Source organism: Sphaerodactylus townsendi, linkage group LG06 (assembly GCF_021028975.2).
Source record: "Sphaerodactylus townsendi isolate TG3544 linkage group LG06, MPM_Stown_v2.3, whole genome shotgun sequence".
Lineage (NCBI taxonomy): Eukaryota > Metazoa > Chordata > Lepidosauria > Squamata > Sphaerodactylidae > Sphaerodactylus > Sphaerodactylus townsendi.
Genome location: NC_059430.1, coordinates 62,075,160 through 62,099,528, shown reverse-complemented (window position 1 = coordinate 62,099,528; position 24,369 = coordinate 62,075,160). Strand labels below are relative to the sequence as shown.

General features: G+C 39.5%; 2 protein-coding genes across 8 annotated transcripts in view; one reads left to right on the top strand and one right to left on the bottom strand.

The window, feature by feature from the left end:
- The window catches only part of TAFA2 (TAFA chemokine like family member 2), a 212,760-nt gene extending 212,236 nt beyond the window's left edge, over positions 1-524 (bottom strand). The window contains exon 1 of the mRNA XM_048501575.1: positions 192-524. Within this exon, the coding sequence (XP_048357532.1) occupies positions 192-513 (322 nt within the window). The 5' untranslated portion in view covers positions 514-524. The remainder of the gene's footprint in view (positions 1-191) is intronic.
- USP15 (ubiquitin specific peptidase 15) overlaps positions 473-24,369 on the top strand; it is a 62,017-nt gene continuing 38,120 nt past the window's right edge. Inside the window, exons 1-6 of one of the 7 annotated variants that reach the window (XM_048501568.1) lie at positions 473-713; positions 8,623-8,750; positions 9,231-9,361; positions 13,381-13,507; positions 14,912-15,057; positions 18,171-18,232. In XM_048501568.1, the coding sequence (XP_048357525.1) occupies positions 625-713; positions 8,623-8,750; positions 9,231-9,361; positions 13,381-13,507; positions 14,912-15,057; positions 18,171-18,232 (683 nt within the window). In that variant the 5' untranslated portion in view covers positions 473-624. Of the gene's footprint in view, positions 714-8,622; positions 8,751-9,230; positions 9,362-12,146; positions 12,165-12,823; positions 12,905-13,380; positions 13,508-14,911; positions 15,058-18,170; positions 18,233-24,369 lie in introns of those variants that run through there. The other 6 variants (XR_007244882.1, XM_048501565.1, XM_048501572.1 and 3 more) reach the window with 6 other exon arrangements.

Here is a 24,369-nt window from a genome sequence, read left to right as displayed (position 1 = left end):
TTACAGAAGGGTGTAACTCCATAGGACTAACATTTTTCAACAGTTATATTGGGAATGAGTAATTAGCAGCACTAGATTCGGATATAGTTTCCATTAGAATCCACGGAATTCCATTATTATTAGGATACAAACACCGTTTGAATCGCTACAACCTGATTTTGCTCGACTTCAGCTTCCACTCCTCGTCTTACCGGTAGAAATGAAGTAGGCAGCCAGATCAGGCAGCGCCCAAACTGGTACTGTCCTCCACCCGCCTCGCCTTCCAACCCAAGACACCCCAACAACGCATGCGCATCCATTGAATGTTGAGGGGGAGAATAAGCCTCTGTTATCCCCGCTAAGACTTCCCATCCGCCTGGCGGCGGTCTCCCCTGGATATGCCGCTCTCGCTCTCGACGAAACCTTCTTTTCTCTTCCTTCGTCCGCCTGCCGCTTCCATCCATCGACCTGCCGAAGTGGGAGGGGGTCGTGGAGGGCGTTTCCCCGGTCGCCGCGCGGCGTCACTCCCAGCATGCAGCGCGGCTCGCTCCAGCCGCCGCCGCCGCTTCTGTCATCGCCGCCGCCTCTGCTGCCGCCGTCGCTTTCGCCGCTGCTCCCACCGCTTCTGCCGCGGAGCTGGGAGAGATGGCGGAGGGAGGCGCGGCGGATCTTGAGACCCAACGCTCGGACATCGCGGCGTTGCTCAAAACGGCTCTCCGCAAGGGCGACACCTGGTGAGGGAAGGGAAGGGAAGGGAAGCGAGCAGGGGAGGCAGGGAGGAGGGCGAGGCTCGAGGGCCCCTGGAAGTGACAGGTGCGGGCGGCTTCTTCCTTCGTCCTCTGCCTGCCTGCCTGCCGCTCGGGGCTGAGAGGTGGCCGCCCGCTCGCCTGTCTCCTCACCTATAAGGCACCTGGGAAGGGGCCACCTTGGCTGCAGGTGGGGGCGGGTGTGGTCGAGCTGGCAGTCTCCCGCGGTCCTTTTCTAATCCTGAAAAGGCAAGATCTGGAGAAGGCGTTTCTCTGTTACCTGTGGGCAGGCGAGGAGGGGAAGGCAGGCACTTTTTCAGGTGTATTCTTCCATTATTTCAAAAGAACCTAAGAAACCTGCCCAGGAACAAGAAAGTAAGGGGGCGGGGGACAGTGCCAGTGCTGCTGTGCCTTTGACAAGGAAGGAAGCTTCCTTATTCTCAGTTGAGCTGCCCTGTCCAAGAAGTTTTCTGAGTAAGGCCTGCCTTCCGGCTGCCAGTTTGGGCAGGGCTACATCACCATTTCTTGCTCTAGTTTGTATGTTGGCTGGATGTGGGTTTCTTGCACAATTGCTCTTCCCTTTCTCTTTTTTAAGTTGCTGTGCCAGTTTTTTGCTGGTTCCTATTGGTTGAGTTAATTGAGAATTGGATCTGGAAGCTTGTACCTTAGCAGGGAGGATTCTGAATGTGGAAATTTTTTGGAGGTTGGTGGAGATGTGATGATGTTCTGCATAGATGTTTGTCATCTAAAACTTTTGAAAATGTAACTCTCTGTACTGTGGGGAGATGGTTATTTAATAAATTACAGGCCAGTTTGTATATCCAGGCCCTTCTGGTTTGTGTTCCAGTTGAGAAGATTTAAAAAATACTGTTGTTATCATACAAATCATGGTAGCAGTCAGGAAAGCCTCTTGTGTGAAGATGCTTTCATACAAACAGACTTCCTTGTTAGTTTTCCTTAAGTAGCAAGTCATCTGATAATTCATGGGGAGTGGAGTCTTGAGTTTGTGACTAGGCTTAGTTAGGTTCACATTCTGGATTTTCTGATCAGTAGTTCTCTGAGCAGCAGTGGCGTAGGAGGTTAAGAGCTCGTGTATCTAATCTGGAGGAACCGGGTTTGATTCCCAGCTCTGCTGCCTGAGCTGTGGAGGCTTATCTGGGGAATTCAGATTAGCCTGTACACTCCCGCACACGCCAGCTGGGTGACCTTGGGCTAGTCACAGCTTCTCGGAGCTCTCTCAGCCCCACCTACCTCACAGGGTGTTTGTTGTGAGGGGGGGAAGGGCAAGGAGATTGTAAGCCCCTTTGAGTCTCCTGCAGGAGAGAAAGGGGGGATATAAATCCAAATTCTTCTTCTTCTTTTTCTTCTTTTAACATAAAAGAAGTGTGTTTGTTTCCATCAACTGATACAAGGTATGTATTGTTTTGTCTCATGTCCATCATCACATCCAATAATTTCATAGTGTTAGGATAAGAATTATTCATCTCAGTCCTCTATGTGCAGTAGTGGGATAATACTGGCCTACTTTTCAGGGGTGTAAAGTAATAGTTGTGATAATGGGTTAAATCTAACACGCTTTTATTCTAGTGCAATCTTTCCTAATTCTCCTCCTCACTCTAATCCTCATGGTGTTCAGGTGTCAATAGGGGCCTGCAGAAAACTCAATAGAGTCCAGGCTAATGTATTGAAATCCCATGTGAGTTTTCCAAATAAGCTGTATAAATCCTATTATTATGTACTCTTGTCCTAACTAGATCTGTGTTTTTGTAGGGATGCTTTTGCAAGTGGACCTAAATCCTGAAGATGCAGCTTCTTCATTTACATCATAGTACCTGACAAATAATGTATTGGTATATTACTGGAAAGAAATTACATGAATAATTGTGCTGTAACAGATACTGTTTTTTCAAGGAGATCAGATCAGCCTGCTTAACATTCCATTTTATTCTTACAGCAGCTGAATGAATAGGAAAAAGTTGAAGCATGGTGACTAGAGATTTACACTATGAAAAAAATCAGTACTTTTCAGTTCCAGATATCAGAGAGCCAAAAAATATTCAGGATCCAAATACTGATTTCATATTTGAATCTAGGTGTTTTCAATATTGGAATTTTGGAATCTAGGAATTTCAATATTGTTTGGGGCTGTTATTCATTCATTCATTTTGGGAGGCTGGAGGGACTGTTTTTTAAGCAAGTGGCACCAACATTGCAATGAATCTGAAGGTGCCGGTTATTTCCAAGTTTCAAGTGAATTGACCCCAGATCTCCAATTCTGTGAGCCCCTAAACAAGATATCCCCATTCATCCTTCATTTTTTAACTCTAGGAGGAAAAATTCCATGCTTTCTCCAGGGCAAAGAATAGCCAAAGCTGAAGACCCCAAGCAAAGTAATAACTGGCCCAAAGCCTCCCATTGCATACAGAGCTAGTAAGTCCAGCAGAATCTGAAAGTAATGCTGCAAACGTAACAAAAACTAATGTCAAATTAGAGAATCCAAGTCAAACCAATTTAACAGAGGGATGCAGAAAACTGAATGACATGATTGCCCATTGGAAATAACTGGTACTATTGGACTATTTATTTGTTAGGGTTGAAATGGCAGACCTCATAGTGGAATAATAGAATTACAGTCCTTGGTAACAGATAAACTGCTGTGAGGCTAGTATTAAGGGGCTACTGAAATCAAATTGAACAGGAAAATTAAAGAATATCATTTCTGGGAGCCTTAAAACACTCCCCCAGCCCAGGTATTCCTGGTTACTCCTGAATATTTCCATTTATTTATATTCCTGGTTATTCCTGAATATTTCCATTTATTTATATCCCAGAAAACCACAGATATGTAGAGGACTGTAAACTGGATTCTAGGATAGTTAGGTGGGTTATTATTGCTAAGAAACCAAATGTTGCAACGACAAACCCTCCACCAATTGCACTCCCATTGGTGGGCGATATTTGATTCCTCCTGTGAGCCCCTAGAAGCCTTCTTGCCTCCCCCCACCCCCAACTGCCAGTCTGGACTACAGAACACCTGATTTGCAGCCCGGCAAAGCCCACCTGCCTCCTCCCCAAACACCCAGGCTGGTCTGGCAAACCCCTCCCGGCTCCCTCCCACCCCAACCATCCAAATTCCACCCTTCCCCACCATGAGTCACACCTTTCAACCCTCCCTCCACCCCAAGCCTCAGCTCCCTATCCCAATCCTCACCTTGCCACCATCTCACTGTCCCAACATCCACCTTGCAATCCTCCACGATCCCAAGCCACACCTTCCAACCCTCCCCCACCCCTAGGTACACCTTCCAAACCTTCCCATACCCCAACCTTCATCTTTCCACCCTTCCCAACACCAAACATCACATTGCCACCCTTCCTCCACCCCAAGCCACACCTTCCAACACTTTGTTACCCAAAATGGTGGGATGCAACTACCCTCTTTGATTGGGGAAATTAACTGTAGAGCACAAGGTCGCTTAGCGTCACTTAAGGAGAGTTGGGTAACTTGATCAATATATTGCCTGTGTATACAGGTTTCAGCTCTTTATATGAATACATCAGAGAAAAATAAATTATTTTAAATGTTTTTATTAAGAAAATAAGAAAATGAAATAAAACAATATCTTACTCACAATCACTCAATTACTGGGGTAAAAACACACACATGCAAGGTTTCCTAGGATGTAATTTAGAGGTGAAAGACAGGTTTTGGATATATACTCTGTTTCCCCGAAAATAAGACATCCTCTGAAAATAAGACGTCGTAGAGGTTTTGCTGAAGTGCTAAATATAAAGCATCCCCCGAAAGTAAGACGTAGCAAAGTTTTTGTTTGGAAGCATGCCCGTCGAACAGAACACCAGAGCATGCATCTGTGGAGCGGAAAAATAAGACATCCCTGAAAATAAGACATAGTGCATCTTTGGGAGCAAAAATTAATATAAGACACTGTCTTATTTTCGGGGAAACACAGTATATAGATAGAAGGGATGGAATATCAAAGATTATATTTACCAGTGTTGTAGTTGATGTCCAGGAGACAGAAACCTAATGGCCAGCACTAGGCTCTGGATGACAGCGCTGATGGAACAATATTATCGAGCACCATGGTGGTGTGTGATAATATTGAACAACTGATTGGGGTCTGGGGTGGACTTTTATAGGGAAAAGCATGTCTTGGGGTCAAGGAAATGCTTTAACAAAGGATTTTTCCTGCTGTTCCAGGTGATGTAATGGTCTTGAGTGTCAGACCATTGACCTGATGGCTGACCCATTATCTTGATGGGTTTTGCCTGGCTGTTGGACAATAAACAGGTAACAACCCTTAATGGGTGTTGCAACATAGATGGTCACAAGAAGGATGAGTCAGAGAAAATATTAACAAATTTAGACAAACGAGAATTGGTTTCGCCCAGGTGTGCTGTTGTTCATATTTAAATGCTGTTTCCTGAGTATGTGCCAGGCATGGGGTGGAGAGGGGGGAATCCTTTAGGCATTCTTGCCCAAAAGGTCAGACACAGTCCCAAGATGGAGTTTCTGAATTCAAACAGACTCCTACATTCAGGGCACTGTTCTACCAGGTCTGCTAGGGCAGCATTCTGGGAGAAAGACTATTCTTTCCCCCTTCGCACCACTCAGGTCAGGTAGGCTACAATTCCCCCTCCCCCCCACACTCACACGCGAAGGCATGTAATCTCGATTACTGGCTTCGTTTGCTGTATTCCATTGCTGTTGAGGTATCTGTTGCTGTGCACAGGGGAACAGAGGAGACAGAATAAAAGATAAAATCAGGGAGCAAAAAGACAAAGATGGAATGTCAGGGAGAATGGAATGCCAGGGAGAATGGCAACATTAGTTGAGAACCCCATCAATTTGCCTGTCTAAGAGGGAATAAGTGGCATTAAGTTCTGCTTCCTTGGATATCAGGAAATATTGAAATCATTTCATATTGAATAGTACATACTGTAGGGCTACCGAAAACAAGGCAGTACTTCATATAATGAGTCCAATAGCACATCATAAAAACGTATCAACCATATCAAATAAAGAGAATTGATTTTAAGTAGGCTAAAACAATCATATTAAACAAGAGATAAACTTCCATCAATTACGTAGCACAGTACTTCATAAGGATAAAAGATACAATGTAGATGTATATATGCTAAGGAGTAAACTCATTCATACCACATGTTGCAATTTCATAAGGATAAATATGTAACTTCATGGGACTTTTTGAATTAAACTCTTTGAATTACTTGAAAGATTAAGTCACACATAATGTGGAGATTAAATGTTCTTTGTCAGTTTCTATCAGTTCAAACCTATGGCTGCCATTCCCACAACCATAATCAATGGAAGATCAGGATTATATATTTACACCCCTTATCATTCGTGTTGGCAATTCCCTCACCCTGTCATCCAGATTTCGGATTATCAAGAAGAGCAAATTTAAGTTTTCTTTAACTTTTTGTTAACCTTGGTCCATGTATAAGTGAACCTGTGTAGATGGTTAGAAAATTGTAAACATCTTGTAGGCTCTCACAATTTTAGCTCTATCCCTCTTTTCCCCCTTTTGTATGCACTGTCTTCTATCCTGTCTCCATCATGTTTGTCCGTTAATGACTGAATTTAAGAAAATGCTGAATGTGGTTTCAAATTGGAGTTTGCAGCCCTGGCTAGGAACTGTTTACAAACTTTGATTTGAGCTACCTGTGGATAATGTTAATGCAGATGTAATTCTTTACTAGTGTAATGTCTCATTGTTACTCACATGTGTGGAGAAGTGAAAACAAGCGTGTCCTCCACAGTTAAGAAATGGGAAACATTGTGTCTCTTCAGTAACAAATTATAGATAAAGTCAGCAAGGAAAAGGGTAAAGGGAATTTGTGCATTAGAGAGAAAGAACTAGGAAAGAAAGAGCATGATTATCTAATATGATTTGCTAATTGTGTATAAGGGTTACATGGCATCAAGTCTGATTTCCATAACTTTCCTCAGCCATTTCAGGAATATTTGTGATGAAGTGTGATTGGGGATAGGGAGGACTGTTCTTTAGAATATAAAAGTCAATTTGATATGCTTTAGGTCTTAATTGTATCACTGCATTTTATTCAACAATTGGAATTATTTTTAAAACATACTACTGAGGACTTGCTGCTGTGACCCATATTTTGCCCCAACCCCCCATATGTCAACAATACATTGCACAAGATAGAACTTAGATACTGTTGTGTTTTAAAAAATCAAACTATTGCTCTTCCTTTTGGGCCTGCCTAGAGTACTCATGTAGATTGGTTTCTTGCATAGGAAGTGTCAGATCTATTTTTTGGTTTTGTGACTTAAATTATCAAAAGTAACAAGATATTCAGCAGTGCTTACTTGTGAACCACTGTTAAAAATATTATATCAATAGTGTAGGAAGATCAAAATTTTATTTAAGTTAATTTCTATTAATGCTATCTGGCTCATCCCCTTTCTTTTCCCAAAACTGTCAATCCTGAGCAAGTCAATATACCATTGTAGACAAGTTTTTAGAAAAGCAATTATTCAGACAAGTTTGTTGGAAGCAACAATCCAGTTTCCCTAGCTAAATTTTATTTATCTTCAAGTTTAGACTTTATTAAATGTGAAAATACTAATGATGATAAAGCAGTAAGATTCATGGGGGAAAGACAGCTCCTTTCCTTCTGGTCTTCCTCCTTCCCCTCATCCTTGAACATCATGCCAGCCCACTATTTCCATTTCTCCCACTGACTATCTTTCAGTTTCATGGAGTAATTACTGAAATCTTGCAAGGCCATCTCATGAGACCTTAACAGGCATTTTAGGTTACCTAGGCAATCTAAAATGACCACCAGCATTTCATGAGGTAATCACAAGGTCTTAAACTATCTTATATTTTCTTCTTTTTCTACCTTTTTAATAAGGATTTTTTCTCTAGGTGATTTTTAGTAGAAGGTAGACCAGTTCTCCAGTGCATTTGTGCTTTCTTGTCAAACATATATTTGCAAACATGCCTTTATATGGCAGCATATAATTCTTCCTATACACAACTTAACTGCAGTGTTGCTGTAAAAATATTATAAATATTAAATTAAACAGTATTATCCTACCTCTCTATCCAACTCATGTCCTCAAGGCAGCAAACAATTAAAGAAAATTAAAAACAACTTTAAAAACAGTGTCTGTCTGTGTGTGTATACACATATAAATATGTAAATATATGTATGCATATATATGGAAAGGAAGGTCAGTAAGGGAAACACCAAATGAACAAGGTCTTCATTTGCTGGTTGTGGATAGTGATTGAGGGGAACACATGGAACTCTCTAGGAAGATATTGTTGAGTATGGTAACTACATGTGAATGTTTGTTGACTTGATTTCTGGGTAGCTAGAAAATAATTGCTTTAATTTGATCTAGTCCTACTTATATTGACCACTTTGGTATGTCTGGATATTAATATTTGCTAAGAGCTTCTTAGTCCTATCTGGGTTAACTGACTGGTGACTAATTATTTGAATTGCTTAGAAGTCTGACTACCATGTTAGGTGCTTTCAAGAATTTACTCAGATTGGGCTGTAACGTTGGTGATATGTGTAGCAGCGACAATGTCAAACTTTTTTACCATCTCACTTGAAGATATAGCGACCTTGCAGCATAATATGTATGGAATGTCTTTTGAAAAACAACTATACAATAACGTTTTGAATAACATCTTGGATTTGTCAACTTCTCTAGATGCAATTTGTGTAATGGCATTTTAAGGCATAATGAACTAATTTTGAAGGTAGTTCACATTATTAAATAATCATGCAAAGCCAGTCTTATCTTTCATACCTAGTCTTATAAACCTTTGACAAGCGATTCAAGTATTCTTCCTTCTTCCTGCTTTTTAAGGTATTTAGTGGATAGTCGCTGGTTCAAACAATGGAAAAAATATGTTGGCTTTGACAACTGGGACAAATATCAGATGGGAGATCAGAATATATATCCAGGTCCAATTGATAATTCGGGACTTCTCAAAGGTAATGTATTAGTATTTAATATAAAAAACAGGGTCCTTGTGTTTCTCAGGGTTATAAGTTTTCCTAATTTTTTCCAGAAACCTTAGTCTGCAACTTAGTTGTAGAATATATATGACACACTATAACAGTTCATGAAAATTGAATATTAAATGAAAATATGTGAAAAGAGTTGGTTATTGAAACAAGGGAAAAGAAAACAAAATTCTGAACTGGCAGGTTACGCTTTCTAGCTACTTTTTTTAGTGATATTGTCTTTTTATGCTAATCATGCACTATTATATATCTTCTTGCAAAATCACTTTGCAATAAAGATGATGTGTTATGACAGATCTAAACTTTGTTCAATCTATTAATAGATAAATTGTAAGTATTTTTCAGTTGTTTCAAACTGTTACGTTCCAGTATAATAGAATGTATTTTGAACTATGATTAAACAGTCTAAATGTTTTCATAACTGAATATAAAAATGTTTTATCATAGATGGAGATTGTCAGTTTCTCAAAGAGCATCTCATTGATGAGCTGGACTACATTCTTTTACCAACTGAAGGCTGGAATAAGTTAGTCAGCTGGTATACTCTCTTGGAAGGCCAAGAACCAATTGCACGCAAGGTACTACGTATACTAAGACCAGCAATATAAGTTGTATAGTCCTAAAATACTGTTTATTCAACTCATCACTCCTGCATTTCTTGCATTTTCTGCAGCTTAACTGAACAGACCACTGGCATTGATTTTTGTTTTGTTATTAATGGCTGTGTTCATTTATTTGAGTACAAAAAGGAAGAATTAAGATACCTACTTTAAACTGTATTCTAGTAACTATGCCAGCTTCATACAGACTTTTCCTGTATGGAATTATGATAAAATATTGGGGTTAAAGGAAGAGCCTTTTAAGTTGAAAGAAAGTTCCTTAGCCTGGAGAAAGGTTTCTTGGAGGATGATTGGATTACCCCCTCATTTCTAACTTGGTCCCTTTCCTGACACTTCTGCGTGAGAAGGATTTAAATTTGTCCTTGCTTTAGCATAGACAAGCAAACATAACTATAAAACAGAATAACAGCTATTTCCTGTTCATAAGACAACCAAATGGCAAGAAGTGCAGTAATGTGTGAAGTTAAGCAACACAGTTACAATAAGTTATTCCTGAAAGCAAGAAAATGCAAAAAAAAGTTACTATGCTGTCACCATAGTACCTTATCAGTACCATAAGGTAGTAAGATGAATGTCTCTTTGTCCTGTTTCCTAAATGTTATTTGGATACAACTGAATTTTACAAAGCATTAAATGAGGTTGGAGTCACAGAAGCACAGGTTAAGTAACAGTCAGGCAATGGACTTTCCCTCTTTCTTTCCGCTGCAGTCCCTTGTGTTTCCCTATCTGCTTCTGACAGCTGTAGAATCCTGTGAAACCAGGGAAGAAAGAGTGTACAACTTTCCCCCTCCCCCCAAACAAGGGTTTCTCATTGCATAGTAAGCCCTTTATTTCAATTATAATTTAATATAATATTTCTTAGCAGTCCCTGCTAAGTTGTTTATTGTATGTATATAGCTAAACTAAATGCTTTAGCCCTTTAATGTTTTTCTGATAGTCAAATAGTATTAATTAGAAATGGAAATAATGTTGTACTCAGTTTTGCATTTCCTTGTTTACACTTGTTCTAACTATATGCCTTACAGTTTTCACCTTATATGTAGCATCTCATTCTAACAGCAACAGTACACATTATTCTAAAATATTTTCATCTATTTTGGAAGTATCAGACTGTAAAAGAATTTCCCTTTATTAGATGTTTCTTTTGTTTTCTGTACGCTTCCTTTCCATCACTCTTACTTTCCATTGTTCTCTCTCCCATTTCTTCTCAGCACTGGCTTTCTTTTGTAGCTGTCTCCTAAGGCACACTTTTCCTAGAAATTTCTCCTAGGATAGATTTCTTATGCATGTACTTCTGAGGTTACACAGAACTTTTGATCATCTCCAATCTGCAGTATATTCTGGTGTAGTAAAGATCAACAGAATTTTGTTTCCACATAGATTTTCATGGAGTAAAGCCTGTGCCTTTATGCTAGGCAAAAGACTTCCTTAAGTGTAGTTTGATATGTATGGATTGTGTATTTTGATTGAGAGAAGCCCAATTCTTCTGAAGTCAGCACAAATACTATGGCTTAAATGTTGGCAACAAGTACGATATCAGTATGAGCTATGAGAAAGCTTCATAGTTGATTTTCCTATTTAGAATAATAAAAACAATGGAAACTGTTAATTGCTTTTGTTAAATTCTATGGATAGTTCTAGTTTATAACTATAGGTTCCCCTCACAATAAGCTGGCTTTGCAGAAAGACTAATTAGCATATTGCTGTTTGAGGAGAATTACTTTTGCTCAGTTTGCTCTGAAAGTATTGTAACTTCCCCCTGTGATAGAACTACATAGCGTATGTACTGTGTACTTTGGGATTAATTCGGGATTTCATTTTGAACTCAGGCCCATTTTTAATACTTCCACAAACCCGATCTCAAATTTGTTTTGTATCTAGCATCTTATTTTAATACCTTATTTAAGCTTCCTCAATCAGAAGTTGTAAATATGGTTGTTCAGAAAGCTCCTCTGTATTAATTGATACTAAGAGGAAAACAGCAGCCAGAGGGTGTTACAACACCAGGCTTTTTTGAACCTAGATGTAGCATAAGTATAACTGGTAGTGTGAACTTTGGTTTTGTTTTCCAGACTTCTTGTGAGTTTGGTCACACGTTGTTCAACATAAAAATATATCATTAACAATTTAGAATGAGTTGGACTGAAGAACTTGTGCTTAGGTCTCAATTAAAATGGTTAAACTACCTGTTGTGCTTAAGAAAGGTGTTAGGCATCCTATTAAATAAGGGTGGAGGGGAGAATCTGAGGAGAAAAAGGAGTCACTGAGTAAGAGGGAACTGAATTGTCCATAGACTGGAGTAAGCCATACCTACTACTCATTTTCCTGATTTCCAGACAAGCCTGAATGCATAAAGAAGCTTTGATAGCCTCTTTAAACATAGTTTCTTACTGATATGTAGGATTCTCCCTTTTAAGTTTGTTGTTTTGGCACCCGTATTGCAAATAGTTCGCTTATCAGTAACATAGTAAGTGAAGAGTTGCTGTATTGATGTAACCCTTCCCTAGTGCTCAAGCCCTTTGCATTCCATCCCTACCCTTTATTCTCTGCTACGTTTCTGTCGTCTTGCATTTCCAGAAAGCAGGGAGGGAGCCAATCATTACCAGTCTAGAAACCAGGTGCTATTACTCCTTGGCCGTCTCTACAGTGCTGCATTCATTCTGACCATTTTTAATGCAGTCCTACATTATGGAATGTATGTGCCTAATTCTTCACATGCTGCCTCAGAAGTCCCAGTGAGTTCAATGAGACTTATTCCCAAGTAAGTGTGCATAGTACTGCAGCTGTAAACTGGTAGGAAGGAAGAACACATCTTGTGCAACCTCAAGGTTGTGCATAGGGTGCTTTCTTCCTGCAGCTTGGTCCTGTAGATTGTGGTAGAAACAGTCCTGCAATTCTGTCTAACACACGATAGACATTGTCTTTTTCCTGCTGGACTATGAACTATTAGCTCTAAGTTCGGAAGAAAGGAACCCAACAGCACAACTCCAGGACTACCAGCAAAAAATGTGACTTTAAAAAAAGCAAAAGTCCTTAGGAAGCTGAATTCTAAACCAAACATCACATTTTGCAGTTTCCCCAACACTTTGGTGGAATCATATAATACACACAGCTCTTGTTGTAACCTTAGCAGAGGCAATATATTGTTTCTAGAGTAATACAGGATAATACTTTTGGCCAGCACTATTACATTTATAGATGTGACAGTTCATACAAATCTAGCTATGTATACAATCTCTGTAAGATAATTTCTCATTTCCCTTAAATGTCCAAGGCAAGCTCCTAAATACCTGGGACATTTGTCAATGTGCCCTTCTCCTTTAGTGAGTGTGTGTTTTGTCTGTTGGTGTAGCATATGACTTTTAGCCGTTACTTGGTACCTCCTTCTTTACCATATTTGTCTGATGTATCACATATCAGGCTGATGGCTATTTTCAGGACAGTCTACATGGCTGACTTATGCAGTTACAGCATAGAAGATCATATGGAAATATCAAAAAGGTGATTGTGAATATTCTGCTTACTTCAATTTGCAGGTTTTGTCATTTGTTAGTAACTTATGATAAAGAACAAATTTAAAATGTTTTCTTAGATAAAGCTGAATGTTAAGATACCCTTAATTAGAAAATCAGCAAACCAAAATGGTAATTCTTGATGGTGTAGACTGTTTTGCTATATTTTTGTACCATATATTGCCATTTGAGTTACTGGTACTATTAAAAGAGGGATGGGGGAGCATCTTAACTATAACTATTTAAAACTGAGAAGAGCTGCTTTATCACCTACCTTCTGTGACCTTTACATGCCATCATAACAGTTTCTACTTTGTTGTAAACTATTGAATTCTAAAAATGTAGCTGACTAGTGGAATAGCTAACATTTTGTTATATTACTTTCTGAACTATTGTTATATGCTTTTAGGGATTAAAAAGAACCTGTTCCAGTTAATAACCAGTTTTGATCTGTTTATTTTCCAGGTGGTTGAACAGGGTATGTTTGTGAAGCACTGCAAAGTAGAAGTATATTTGACAGAATTAAAATTGTGTGAAAATGGAAATATGAACAATGTTGTAACAAGAAGATTTAGTAAAGCTGACACAATAGGTATGCTGATTGTTACGTAGTTTATAACCCTAAGTGGTTATGCAGTGTCTTTCAAGGCATGACTTCGGTCAGCTTTAAAACACCAACTTCAGAATCTTTTGTTATGGATGGAAACAGTTCAGATTTCCATTTAGATCTGCTAATCACAAGCCTCAGTTACCATTTCAGTATTATTTTTGCTGGTACAGCCCTTAAGAAAGTGTTGTTTTTATAAAATACATTTTTTTCCATTGCAATACTTATTATATGTGCTTTTAAAAAATTCCATTTAAATTCCCCTAGTACTATACCTTTTGGTAGAATTGGGGTGGGGTGGGGAATATAAGTATAAAGTATTAATAAATATACTGAATATTTTACACTCGCAATCTTCAGCTTCAAAAAAATGGAAGGATGTTCATCTAAGAAAACTAACTGTTCTTTCCACATTGTGCGTATTCAGTTAATTCAGGTGTCAGTCTGGATGTGGCACTATCAAAAGATACTCAGGATCGTGCTTTCCTTTTCTTGTCTCATTCTGATGTCAGCTGTGTTGCTCATGAAAGACAGGCAGCCCCATCCATGAGCCAGGCACTCAACCACCAACTTCAAAGAAGCGTCCCATTGGCATGGGGAGGTCAAAAAGCCTCCCTGCCACTGAGAAACCCCAATAGGTCACACTGCATGTACCACTGGCAAAGGCCAGGAGGAAGTCGACTAATGTCGGCTCCTCTCCCAGCCCTACTCCCACTATACCACCACTGGCAGTGGCAGGATGCTGCTGCAACATTCAGCACTGCATTCTGGTACCAGAGGCAGTGGCAGCTGCACGCCAGTGGGATCGCCCATCTGCTGGGTAAGTGCCAGTGAGAGTGAATCCACTGGCACAGCTAGTGCACTGCTGCCTGAAGAGGAATTTCCCCTCTTTGGATGGGACTCTAAAGCTGCTTTTTATGCTATTACATTTAAACCGTGTGGCTTGTAGTGGTAGGACAGACAACATCCTAGTTTGCTGAGAAGTGTGTAAATAGCAGGTAAGGTTGGGTATAATCACAAACTATAGTTTGTCACAGAAATTGTTTATGACCTGGCTTTAGGGGAAGAAGCAGAAGAGAATATGTGAGCCCAATTAGTTCACTAGGTCACTCACATAGCAACAAACCATGGGTGCTTTTTTTGACTAAATCTTGCCACTGAATAGATGTCTAGATAGACCCAACCTATTGTTTTCCTTTTTCACTACTTATCTCTGCATGCATAATGTTCTTGTTACATGGAATGGTTTGCCAGTTATAATCTCTGTGTATAATATCATACATTTAACTGCATGCAGATTTTTATCTTGTAGTAAGATAAATGTACATCAGTTCCTGATGTGTGTGTATCACAAGCCATACAATAAGACTTTTATTTCTGTCGACATAGATACAATTGAAAAAGAAATAAGGAAAATCTTCAGTATTCCTGATGAAAAAGAGACCAGGTTGTGGAATAAATACATGAGTAATACATTTGAACCATTGAATAAACCAGACAGTACAATACAGGATGCTGGTTTGTACCAGGGACAGGTATGAGATAATGAAGTATGTTGGGATTTTCATGTACTTTTATGTGTATGTTTTATATTGATGATACTATTTCTATGCAGGGCACCATTATGAAGGTATGGTTAAAAATTTCCATGTCCACATGAAGCTACCTTATATAAATTTAGACCCTTGCTCCATCAGAGTCAGTATTGTGTACTCAGTCACAGCTGCTCTCCAGGGTCTCAGGCAGTGGTTTTTAACATCACCTCCTGCCTGGTTCTTAACTGGAGGATAGGGATTGAACATGGGACCTAGTGCATGCCATGCAGATGCTTTGCCACCAAACCACAGCCCTTCCCTAACTGCAGCGTTAGCTGCACAATAAATCAATTATGTAGCTTTCCAAAGCCCATAGATCAGAATGCAGAGAGCTTTGGGTGGGAGCCAGACATTTGTGGTGACAGTGTAGGCTACTGTGGGAGGGAGAGCAGTCGGTGAAAAGTGCTAGTACATATCTCCAAGGCAAGGAGTATTCTGCTAAAGCAAAATCCACTTCCACCATCAAAGAAGTCTTTTGCATCAGTGGAAAAATTTCTTGCACTTGCTGGAACAAACATCCCATGTAACTTGTTATGTCAGCTTAAGGGGATTTCGGCTTGTATTTTTTAATCATTTCTCATGAGAGTTACAATGATCTCCTAACAGCAACTTCGTGGGTCTCGTAGCCAGATCACTTTTGAAACAAAGTGTTGATTTGAAACCAATTAGATATTACATGGTGATCTGTTATTGAAGTGAAGAAGAAAAAGAGTTTTATTCAGGAGGAATTTTTAAGAATTAAAGGATCGAACTCTAAATTCTCTAATTTCAAATTTGATGAATATTAATAGCTCCTTATTAAAATAAGTTCTGGGCAAGTCATCTGTTGTTTCAGCTCTTCACATTATACTAGTAATTTCAAATCTGAGAAGATTTTGTTTAGTATCGTCTATAAAAGTATTTGAATTATGATTCTCATCAGAAAGCGCTGCATTGAATAAGCACTTTGTCCTGTGCCCCACGTCTCACTTTTTAACCAATACATCTGAACTCACCTTCTGTAGTTCAGTTCAGAAACCTTTATTGGACATCAAAAAAATAATCACCAAATAAAAATGTACAGGATAAGAGAACTAGGAGGGATATCCAAAGTATACAAGAATAATATAAACAGAAAGGAGAAGCCAAAAGGTTAATTCAGAGTATTAATCAGGAAATTGGCCACCATTTTCAGTAACATAGGATCCTGATTATTCAGTTTGGAGTTAAGAGGGCAAGGACCTACCGAAGTTGTGGCCTTAAGAAAAAAGTTGGGTCTACAAACTTTTCAAAAGTTGTTTGAAAAGACCAAAACCTTAGATTTAAGTGGGTTGATTGATAACAAATTGTTAACACAATATTCACTGCATTGAAACAAAAGGTGGGTGAGACCAACCTTGGTGTGGGATAACAGGATCTTCATAGAGCAGTTTTGACAACAGCACATTTCCTAGTGTAGGACAATTTGAATCGACAGTTCTCAAAGTGGGAGCAAGGTCATTCGGAAACAACTGAACAAAAGGGGGGCCATAGCACAGCTTTGTTTGACTCCTTTAATTATCTTCTGTATTCTACTCACTGTTGCTACACAAATGGAGTTACTTAGTAAATTGTCCAAATTTTCTGATGGCTTTAGGATGTTAAGTTTTAAAATACCACAGAACTAAATAATAAAAGTCTCAATACCACCTCCTGGACTTCAGGTTTTGACTCTTTAAGTATAACTATACTTATTTTTTCAGTGCTGCTCCTTATCAAAAAAATCACTGCGTCAATAGGCATACTTCAGCAGTTTAAAGAACTGCTTATTCAGTTGGTCGTTATATTCTACCCAAAGCTCTTGGTCTAATTCTCCTAAAGCGGTTTACTTTGTTGATGTTTCATTTATTTATTCATTCAATCAATTTATATTCCCCCCCCCCCTTCCCCTCACAGGCTCAGGGTGGCTTCCAACATATAAAAATACAGATCATATAATACATAACATTAAAAATCTCTAACCATTTAATAGCTAAAAATTCTAAAATTCAGTAACATCCCAAATGATTTAACAACCACAGCAAAAGGAATGGGGAGGAGGAGAGGGAGGCCATTTTGATGGTAAAAACCATAGCTGTCTCAACCATATGCCTGGTGGAATGGCTCTATCTTACTGGCCCTGCAGAGCTGCATCAGATTCTGCAGGGTCCAGGCCTCATTAGACAGGGTGTTCCACCAGGTTGCGGCCAAGGCTGAGAATTCCCTGGCCTGGTTGAGGCTAACCAGACATCTTTTGGGCCAGGGATCATCAGCAAGGTGCTATTCACTAATTACTGCCAATCTCTTGTATTCTAGGTTCTTCTTTATTTATCCTCTGATAGCCCTCTTGAAAAAATAGTGTGCACATGGAGTTGCTAATATCTACTTTAGGAGACAAAGTAAATTCTTGTCCAGTTTATATTACATGAATGTCAATTTTAAGACATGGAGATTCAGTGAGTTGCAATGATAGAGGAAAGTTGTACATGGAAAAGAATGTCTTTGTATTCTTGAGCCATGAATGTTCATCAGGATATAGGAATGACTGTAAATTAGTCACAGAGGCGTAGCAAGGAGGAAAAGTGTCTGGTGCACTCCACCCCACACCAGAACGCCCACACCACGCCCACACCACACCCCCACAGGGGTACGCACCCGGTGCATCACGCACCCCGCGTCCCCTTGGCGATACACCTCTGATTAGTCACTAAGTTATGGGTGAATAACTTATCTCATAGGTGAAATAATTTGAGTAGAATTGGAAAGGTCTGAGCTTCATAGTTCTGTTCACAGTGATACCAGTTTCCTTAACCAAAATTGCTCACATTTTCTTTGCATAATTGCTTTCTTATCAAATAACTCCTTTACTTCTTTTAAAATTATATTGCTTGTTTTAGCTAGGGATAAGGCTATTTTTTAAAAAAGGAAATAATTTCAGCAAAAATCTGGTTTAACAAGTCTTACAGTTTGCAGATACTTCAGCATCCTTAAACTATGTTTGGTATTGGTCCTGATCTGTAATAAAGTTGGGTTTGTCTTCCATTTTATGTTTATAGGTATTAGTAATAGAACAGAAAAATGAGGATGGAACGTGGCCAAGAGGTCCTTCAGCTCCTAAGTAAGTGAAAAAAAATAATGCTCTCTTCAATGTAGCTGAATGGAGTTACACTTTCTCCCCAACACACACACCAGATTTATGGAGAAAAAACCTTTACATTGGTGTGTTTTTTCTCTTCAAGAACTGATATGATAATCTTAACTGCATGGATATATAGGGTCAAAATCTTTTATGTTTGTTGCATGGAATGATTTTCTGTAGACCTACAGTTTAGTTATTGTAAAAGTAGGAATTTCTGGCTTTTTGCCAACAAATAGCAACTGACTCTAGATGTTATAGGCAAGAGATGTTTAGAGGTGACTTTCCATAGCCTGCCTCTGCGTAGCAACCCTGGTATTCCTTAGTATTCTTGCATCCAGATACTATCCGAGGCTGAGCCTGCTTAACTTCCAAGATTTACTGGGATTGGGCCCTTTAGGCTATCCTGGTAAGGGTGTGTGGAATGCTAGACCAAAAATGCCATGTCTCCTAGTGTGTTGCTCATGGCACTAAAAAGCAGTGGAGGCAGGGTATAACAGTGACTTGGGTAAGGGTTTTTTTTCTCGGGTTCAAACCCCCCATTTCATGTCCAAAACTCCATCCCCCCGTTTGTGGGCTTTTTGTATGTTTGTGTTTTTTTTGTTTTTGGCCTGCAGGGGGCACAGTTTTTAGACTATCAGCACCACAATTTCAGGGATGTTTCAGGAGACTCTCCTGAGGCTATCACCTCAGGGAGTCCAAAGTTATGGACTTCAAAGGGGGTGCCCCATCCCCATTGTTTCCAATCGGAGCTAATAGGAGATGGGGCCTACACCTTTTGAGGGTCCATAACTTTGGACCCCCTGAACAAAACATCACCAAACTGGGTGGTATCATTAGGAGAGTCTCCTAAAGATACCCTGAAAGTTTGGTGCTGCTAGCTTAACAATTGCACCCCTGACATCAGGAACCCCCCAAATTTCCCTATATTTTCTTTTTAACCCCCCCCCCCTTTGGCATGGATTTAAAGGGAGAATCTAAGGTCCCCAGTTTAAACATTGAAAGTGATGCTGTTTCAGGGTGGGGGAGAATCAACCGCAAAATAGTATCACTTTCAATGTTGTTTAAACTGGAAACCCCAGATTCTCCCTTTAAGGTGGATTTAAACACCATTGAAAATGATGCTGTTTGGAGGTGGATTCCAGCATCACTTGTTTAAACTAGGGAGCCGAGATTCTCCTTTTAATCCACCCCAAAACAGCATCACTTTCAATGTTGTTTTAACTGGGGACCCCAGATTCTCCCTTTAAGGCGGATTTGAAAGGAGATTTTGGCTATCTGGTTTAAACACCATTGAAAATGATGCTGTTGGGGGTGGATTCCACCATCACAGCGGCTGCCCATGAGGAGGGGCTATGGGGGCGCAAAACTCAGATTTTGCAGCGGGCTCCATTTTCCCTAGCTACGCCTCTGCCTGGAGGGGAGGGCAGAAGGGGCTGCTGGCCGGTGGGGGGGAGCATCCCTGGCCTCAGAGAGCTGCTTTTATAAGCGCTGAGGCTGGGGGTGGGGCTTGGGGAGGCGTGGCCATGCCCCAGGGGTGGGGGCATGGCCATGCCCCTGAACCCTCCCCATAAAAAATCTATACCTATGTCCCTGGAGTAGAACCTTGCGTTACTTCACAGATCATCTTGTGCAACATATTGTGTTGCTGCTATACAATACTTTCTTTAATAGGGCCAGGTGATCTCTATCAGATGTCTTATTTTATTGCTTGCGCTGACTTACATTGTGTAATCTGCCTTGAGCCTCAAAGAGAAAAGCAGAAGGTGAATAACTTACATAAAAACTTAAGGCACTTTCTGTTCCTGGTCCTGCCTTGTACCCAGATTGATAGTAAGATACTATGGACTCTTTAAGGTGCGGCCTATCACTTTTTTATATGACAATGTTTCTTTTTGATAGGACTTTAGAAACAGCCTTGTTACATCTAAATGATAATGTGATTTTAAACGTTCCTGTAGATTTCAGTCATAATATAATGGTATAATGTAACAGCAAAGCCCCTGTTGGTTTTTAATCTGGCTTTTTTGTTTACTTAGGGTTTCTCTCTGCTTTGTTTATTCCTGTTAAACCCTCCCTGCTCCCCCTACACACAGTACATCTCTTAAATAAAGTAGGGCACTAGTCCAAGTTTACAGGCCAGAAGTTGAAGCTGTCCAAATGACCAAATAGGAATTCGAACCAAAGTCTGTGTTCAGTGCACTCTGCAGTTAACTGGCCATCAATATTCTCTTTACATTATCTTTTAAAATATACATCAAAGATCTTGTATAGTAGATGCTAGTTTCTATAAAGATAAGCATTTGTAGTAAACAAGATTTAATCCTGGCAAAGTATTTTCAAACTGACCTTAATTGTTCTATAATTCCACCTATGGGGAAAATAAATGTTCAGGAGATGATTGAGAATGGGGTGGAGGGTCAGAAACTAGAACAAAGGCTGGGTGTGTGTGTGTGTGTGTGTGTGTGTGTTGTAACTCTGATAGTATAAACCAAAAATGCTCAGACTTTAAAGGATAATATTTAAATTATGATAAGCATTCTTGTTGCTTGTTCTTTAATTCCTTCTGATCTCACTTTACACTGAATTCAGTCTGCTTTGTTTTGTAGTACATATGGAATCATTTGCCATATTCTTCTGATATACTCACCACAAAATTTATTCATTCTTACACTCAGACTTTGGCTCTACCTTTAAAATAGTGTTCACCTGGGGATAGTGTGTGTGTTACTTTTGCATTCTGAGCTTTGAAAATTATAATCCTGAAAACACAGATTTTGAATGGTAACTGCCAGACTGTGCAACTCTAGGTTTTGTATTGGCTAAATCCTTAAATTTTGGATTTCATACAACTTGTAACCAGAAGACATTGGAAAATTCAAACATGCTGTTTTAAATGCAACACTCCCATGGTCTAATGCAGGGGTAGGGAACCTGCGGCTCTCCAGATGTTCAGGAACTACAATTCCCATCAGCCCCTACCAGCATGGCTAATTGGCCATGCTGACAGAGGCTGATGGGAATTGTAGTTCCTGAACATCTGGAGAGCCGCAGGTTCCCTACCCCTGGTCTAATGCCTCTTCAAAATTCCCTTAGTGTCTTGTTTGAATGTTTCCTGAAATCAAACCATTCTACAAATAGAAACCATCAAAAATAAATATTCAGTCTTAGTTCAGACATGCTACATTTCTGGAGACAGAGAATCCCTTTTCATGCCTATTGTAGTGGAGCAAGCTTGTGAGCTGTACAATGTGGCAGTTCTAGTATATACTTTTATTAGCAATTTCATTGATTAAAAAAACTGAGATTGTTATCAATTTTTGTTCTGGACATAATGTAAGTTTAATTTCATGAAGATTTATCTCGTTATTTTTCTCGTTTAACCTGTTCTTTTTAAGACCACCACCAAGGCAATTTGCTTAGATATGATTCTTTACATTGGTGGCAAATCTGTATTATGAATTGGTAGCAAATCTGTACTATGAGTAAAAGACTTCAAAAATAGAAATTGCAGGTTGAACCATCATGACAGCTGTAGGTTATAATTAGAAGGAGAAAATCATCTAGCCAAATATCTTTTAATATGGTTATCTCTTGCCTAAGCTTATAGAAAGATTCCCTTCTAGATAAATTATAGTGTACTTTACAAAATTTCCTTCTGTTCAATGAGTTACATACAATGTTCCCTCTAATTTTTCCCCACCACTGAGTGGAACTTCCCAACCACTGAGCAGATTTTTTGATGGTTTGAGCAATAATATTTTAAATTCAAAGCTACTGCGTGGCATTCAGTCTTTCATGCAGCTTATTCAGCACATATGTACAATTTAAAAAGCACTTTTCTATTGACTTATTACTGTATGGCATACATTTGGATTAGACATACAAATGATTGAGCTTTCGTGCGACATCTCTCCATTTGGTGGTGGGGAAGGAAAGTGCCCTCAAGTCGCCGTTGGTTTTCAGGGCAAGAAATGTTCAGAAGTGGTTTGCCATTGCCTGCCCCTTCATAGCAATCCTAGACTTTCACCAACTGGCTTAGGCTAGCCTGGTCCATCTAGGACCAGGCCAATAAGATTTCCTCCCGAGCATATGCCAAGGATCCCTCCACAAATGTGTGCCTTGCTACTATAAGGCTGACCCTTTTTTATCCCCCCCCCCCAATCTATATTATTTATTGAAAATAATCATTTAAAAAGCCTTGGTTATTGTTCTTTAATAGGGGCTACTGTAGAATCAAAAACAGACATTATTAATTCACCCAGACACCATGTCCATGACCACACTCTTGGAAAACTTTTTTTAAAATTGTGAATAGTAGTATAAAAATATCCTCTGTTCACATTTTCATGGAGCTTTGTATCAACTTACAACAAGGCTTGAGTGTCCAATGCTCTGCCACAGGAATATTATTCTGTAAATTGTTGTAAAGGCAGCAATATTATTCTGTAAAAGAAAAAAGCATATTCTAGATGCCAATGGGAAGCACTGGCCCAAGCCGTGACCGAGAAAAACGAAGCCCATTTTTGGGCATTGGTCTCATCTGGGATGGGTTCATGCTGCACAGTTTTAAATGCACAGATACCTGGTGACATTTGGTTTAAGCATTTCTCCCAAATTTTCGATTCCTCCTTGATCCCTAAGTTACTCCCAGACTTAACAAGAAAGGGTGCTTTTGATGACCTGCGCCTATCTCCAAATTGGCTTTCAGTAAGGGAGAAAGAAATAGAGAACTTGATCAGTTCTATTAAAACCGGGAAAGCTCCCGGTGAAGATCTGATTCCGAATGATGTGTTCAAAACATTTCCATCCTGGTGGGTACCAATTCTTGCCAAACTTTTCACCCAGATTAACAATACTGGCAATTTCCCTAGTGGATGGAAAACCAGCATAATTGTCCCTATACATAAAAAAGGAGACAAAAATGACCCAAAGAACTATCGCCCAATAAGCCCATTGAACACGGCCTCTAAAATATATGGCAAATATCTCCTTGGAAAATTAGAAGATTGGGAAATTGAAAATCACATAATACATCCACAACAGGCAGGATTTAGGAAGGGACAAGCTACAGTTGATCACTGCCTTGTATTATACCAACTAGCTCATTCAGCCATAAGAGGCCCAACGAAAGCCTTATATACGGCATTTGTTGATTTGGCCTCTGCTTTTGACTCAGTATGTAGAGAAAGACTCTGGTGGAAACTGCTGAACACAAATATGGATAAACGCTTACTTTTCCTTATTAGAGAGCTGCACGAGGACACATGGATCAAAGTCAGAGTAAATACATCAGGCTCTCTAACAGATGGGTTTAGGAGCAGGGAAAGGAGTCAAGCAGGGCTGTTTACTTGCCCCCACCTTATTCAACCTTTATATTAATGACATAATTCCCAAACTGACCGGCCATGAATTTGTTGCCCCTCGCTAGGAAAAACAGAAAATTTCAATTCTGCTATACGCAGATGATATGGTCCTAGTTTCACTTACAAGGAATGGTTTAAGGAGACTCCTATATGGTTTGGTGAGTATTGCAGAGAGGAGGCCCTCTCCATAAACTATTCCAAAACTAAGGTAATGGTGTTCAAGAAAAGACCAAGAAAATACAGTTGGAACAAGAAAAGACCAAGAAAATACAGTTGGAACATCCATAATATTCCTATAGAGCAATGCAATAATTTTAAATATTTAGGAGTTACATTCAGTCCCTTTCACTAAATTGGAATGCCCATTTAGCAGTGGTCAAAGCAGCTGCTCAAAAATCTGTTGGGGCAATAGTGAGATTTTATCATACAAAAGGAGGTCATTTAGTTGATCCAGCCCTAAAAAATTTTAAAATTAAAGTTATACCTTATGCTACTCTATGCTATAGAGATTTGGGATGGAATGTACAAGTCCTACATAAAATAGAAACTATTCAAAACTTCTTCCTTAAACGAATTCTGCTACTTCCCAAAGGAACGCCAGCTGCCCTCCTCAGGGCAGAACTCGGTTTGCCTTCTATTAAAGCTCGAGCTGAATTGGCAATCTTGAAATATCGCTAAAAAGAGTTCACTAAAACCAACTTCGCTTTGGGAATCAAAGTTTGCAGATACTACTTAAGGCCTCGAATTACATAA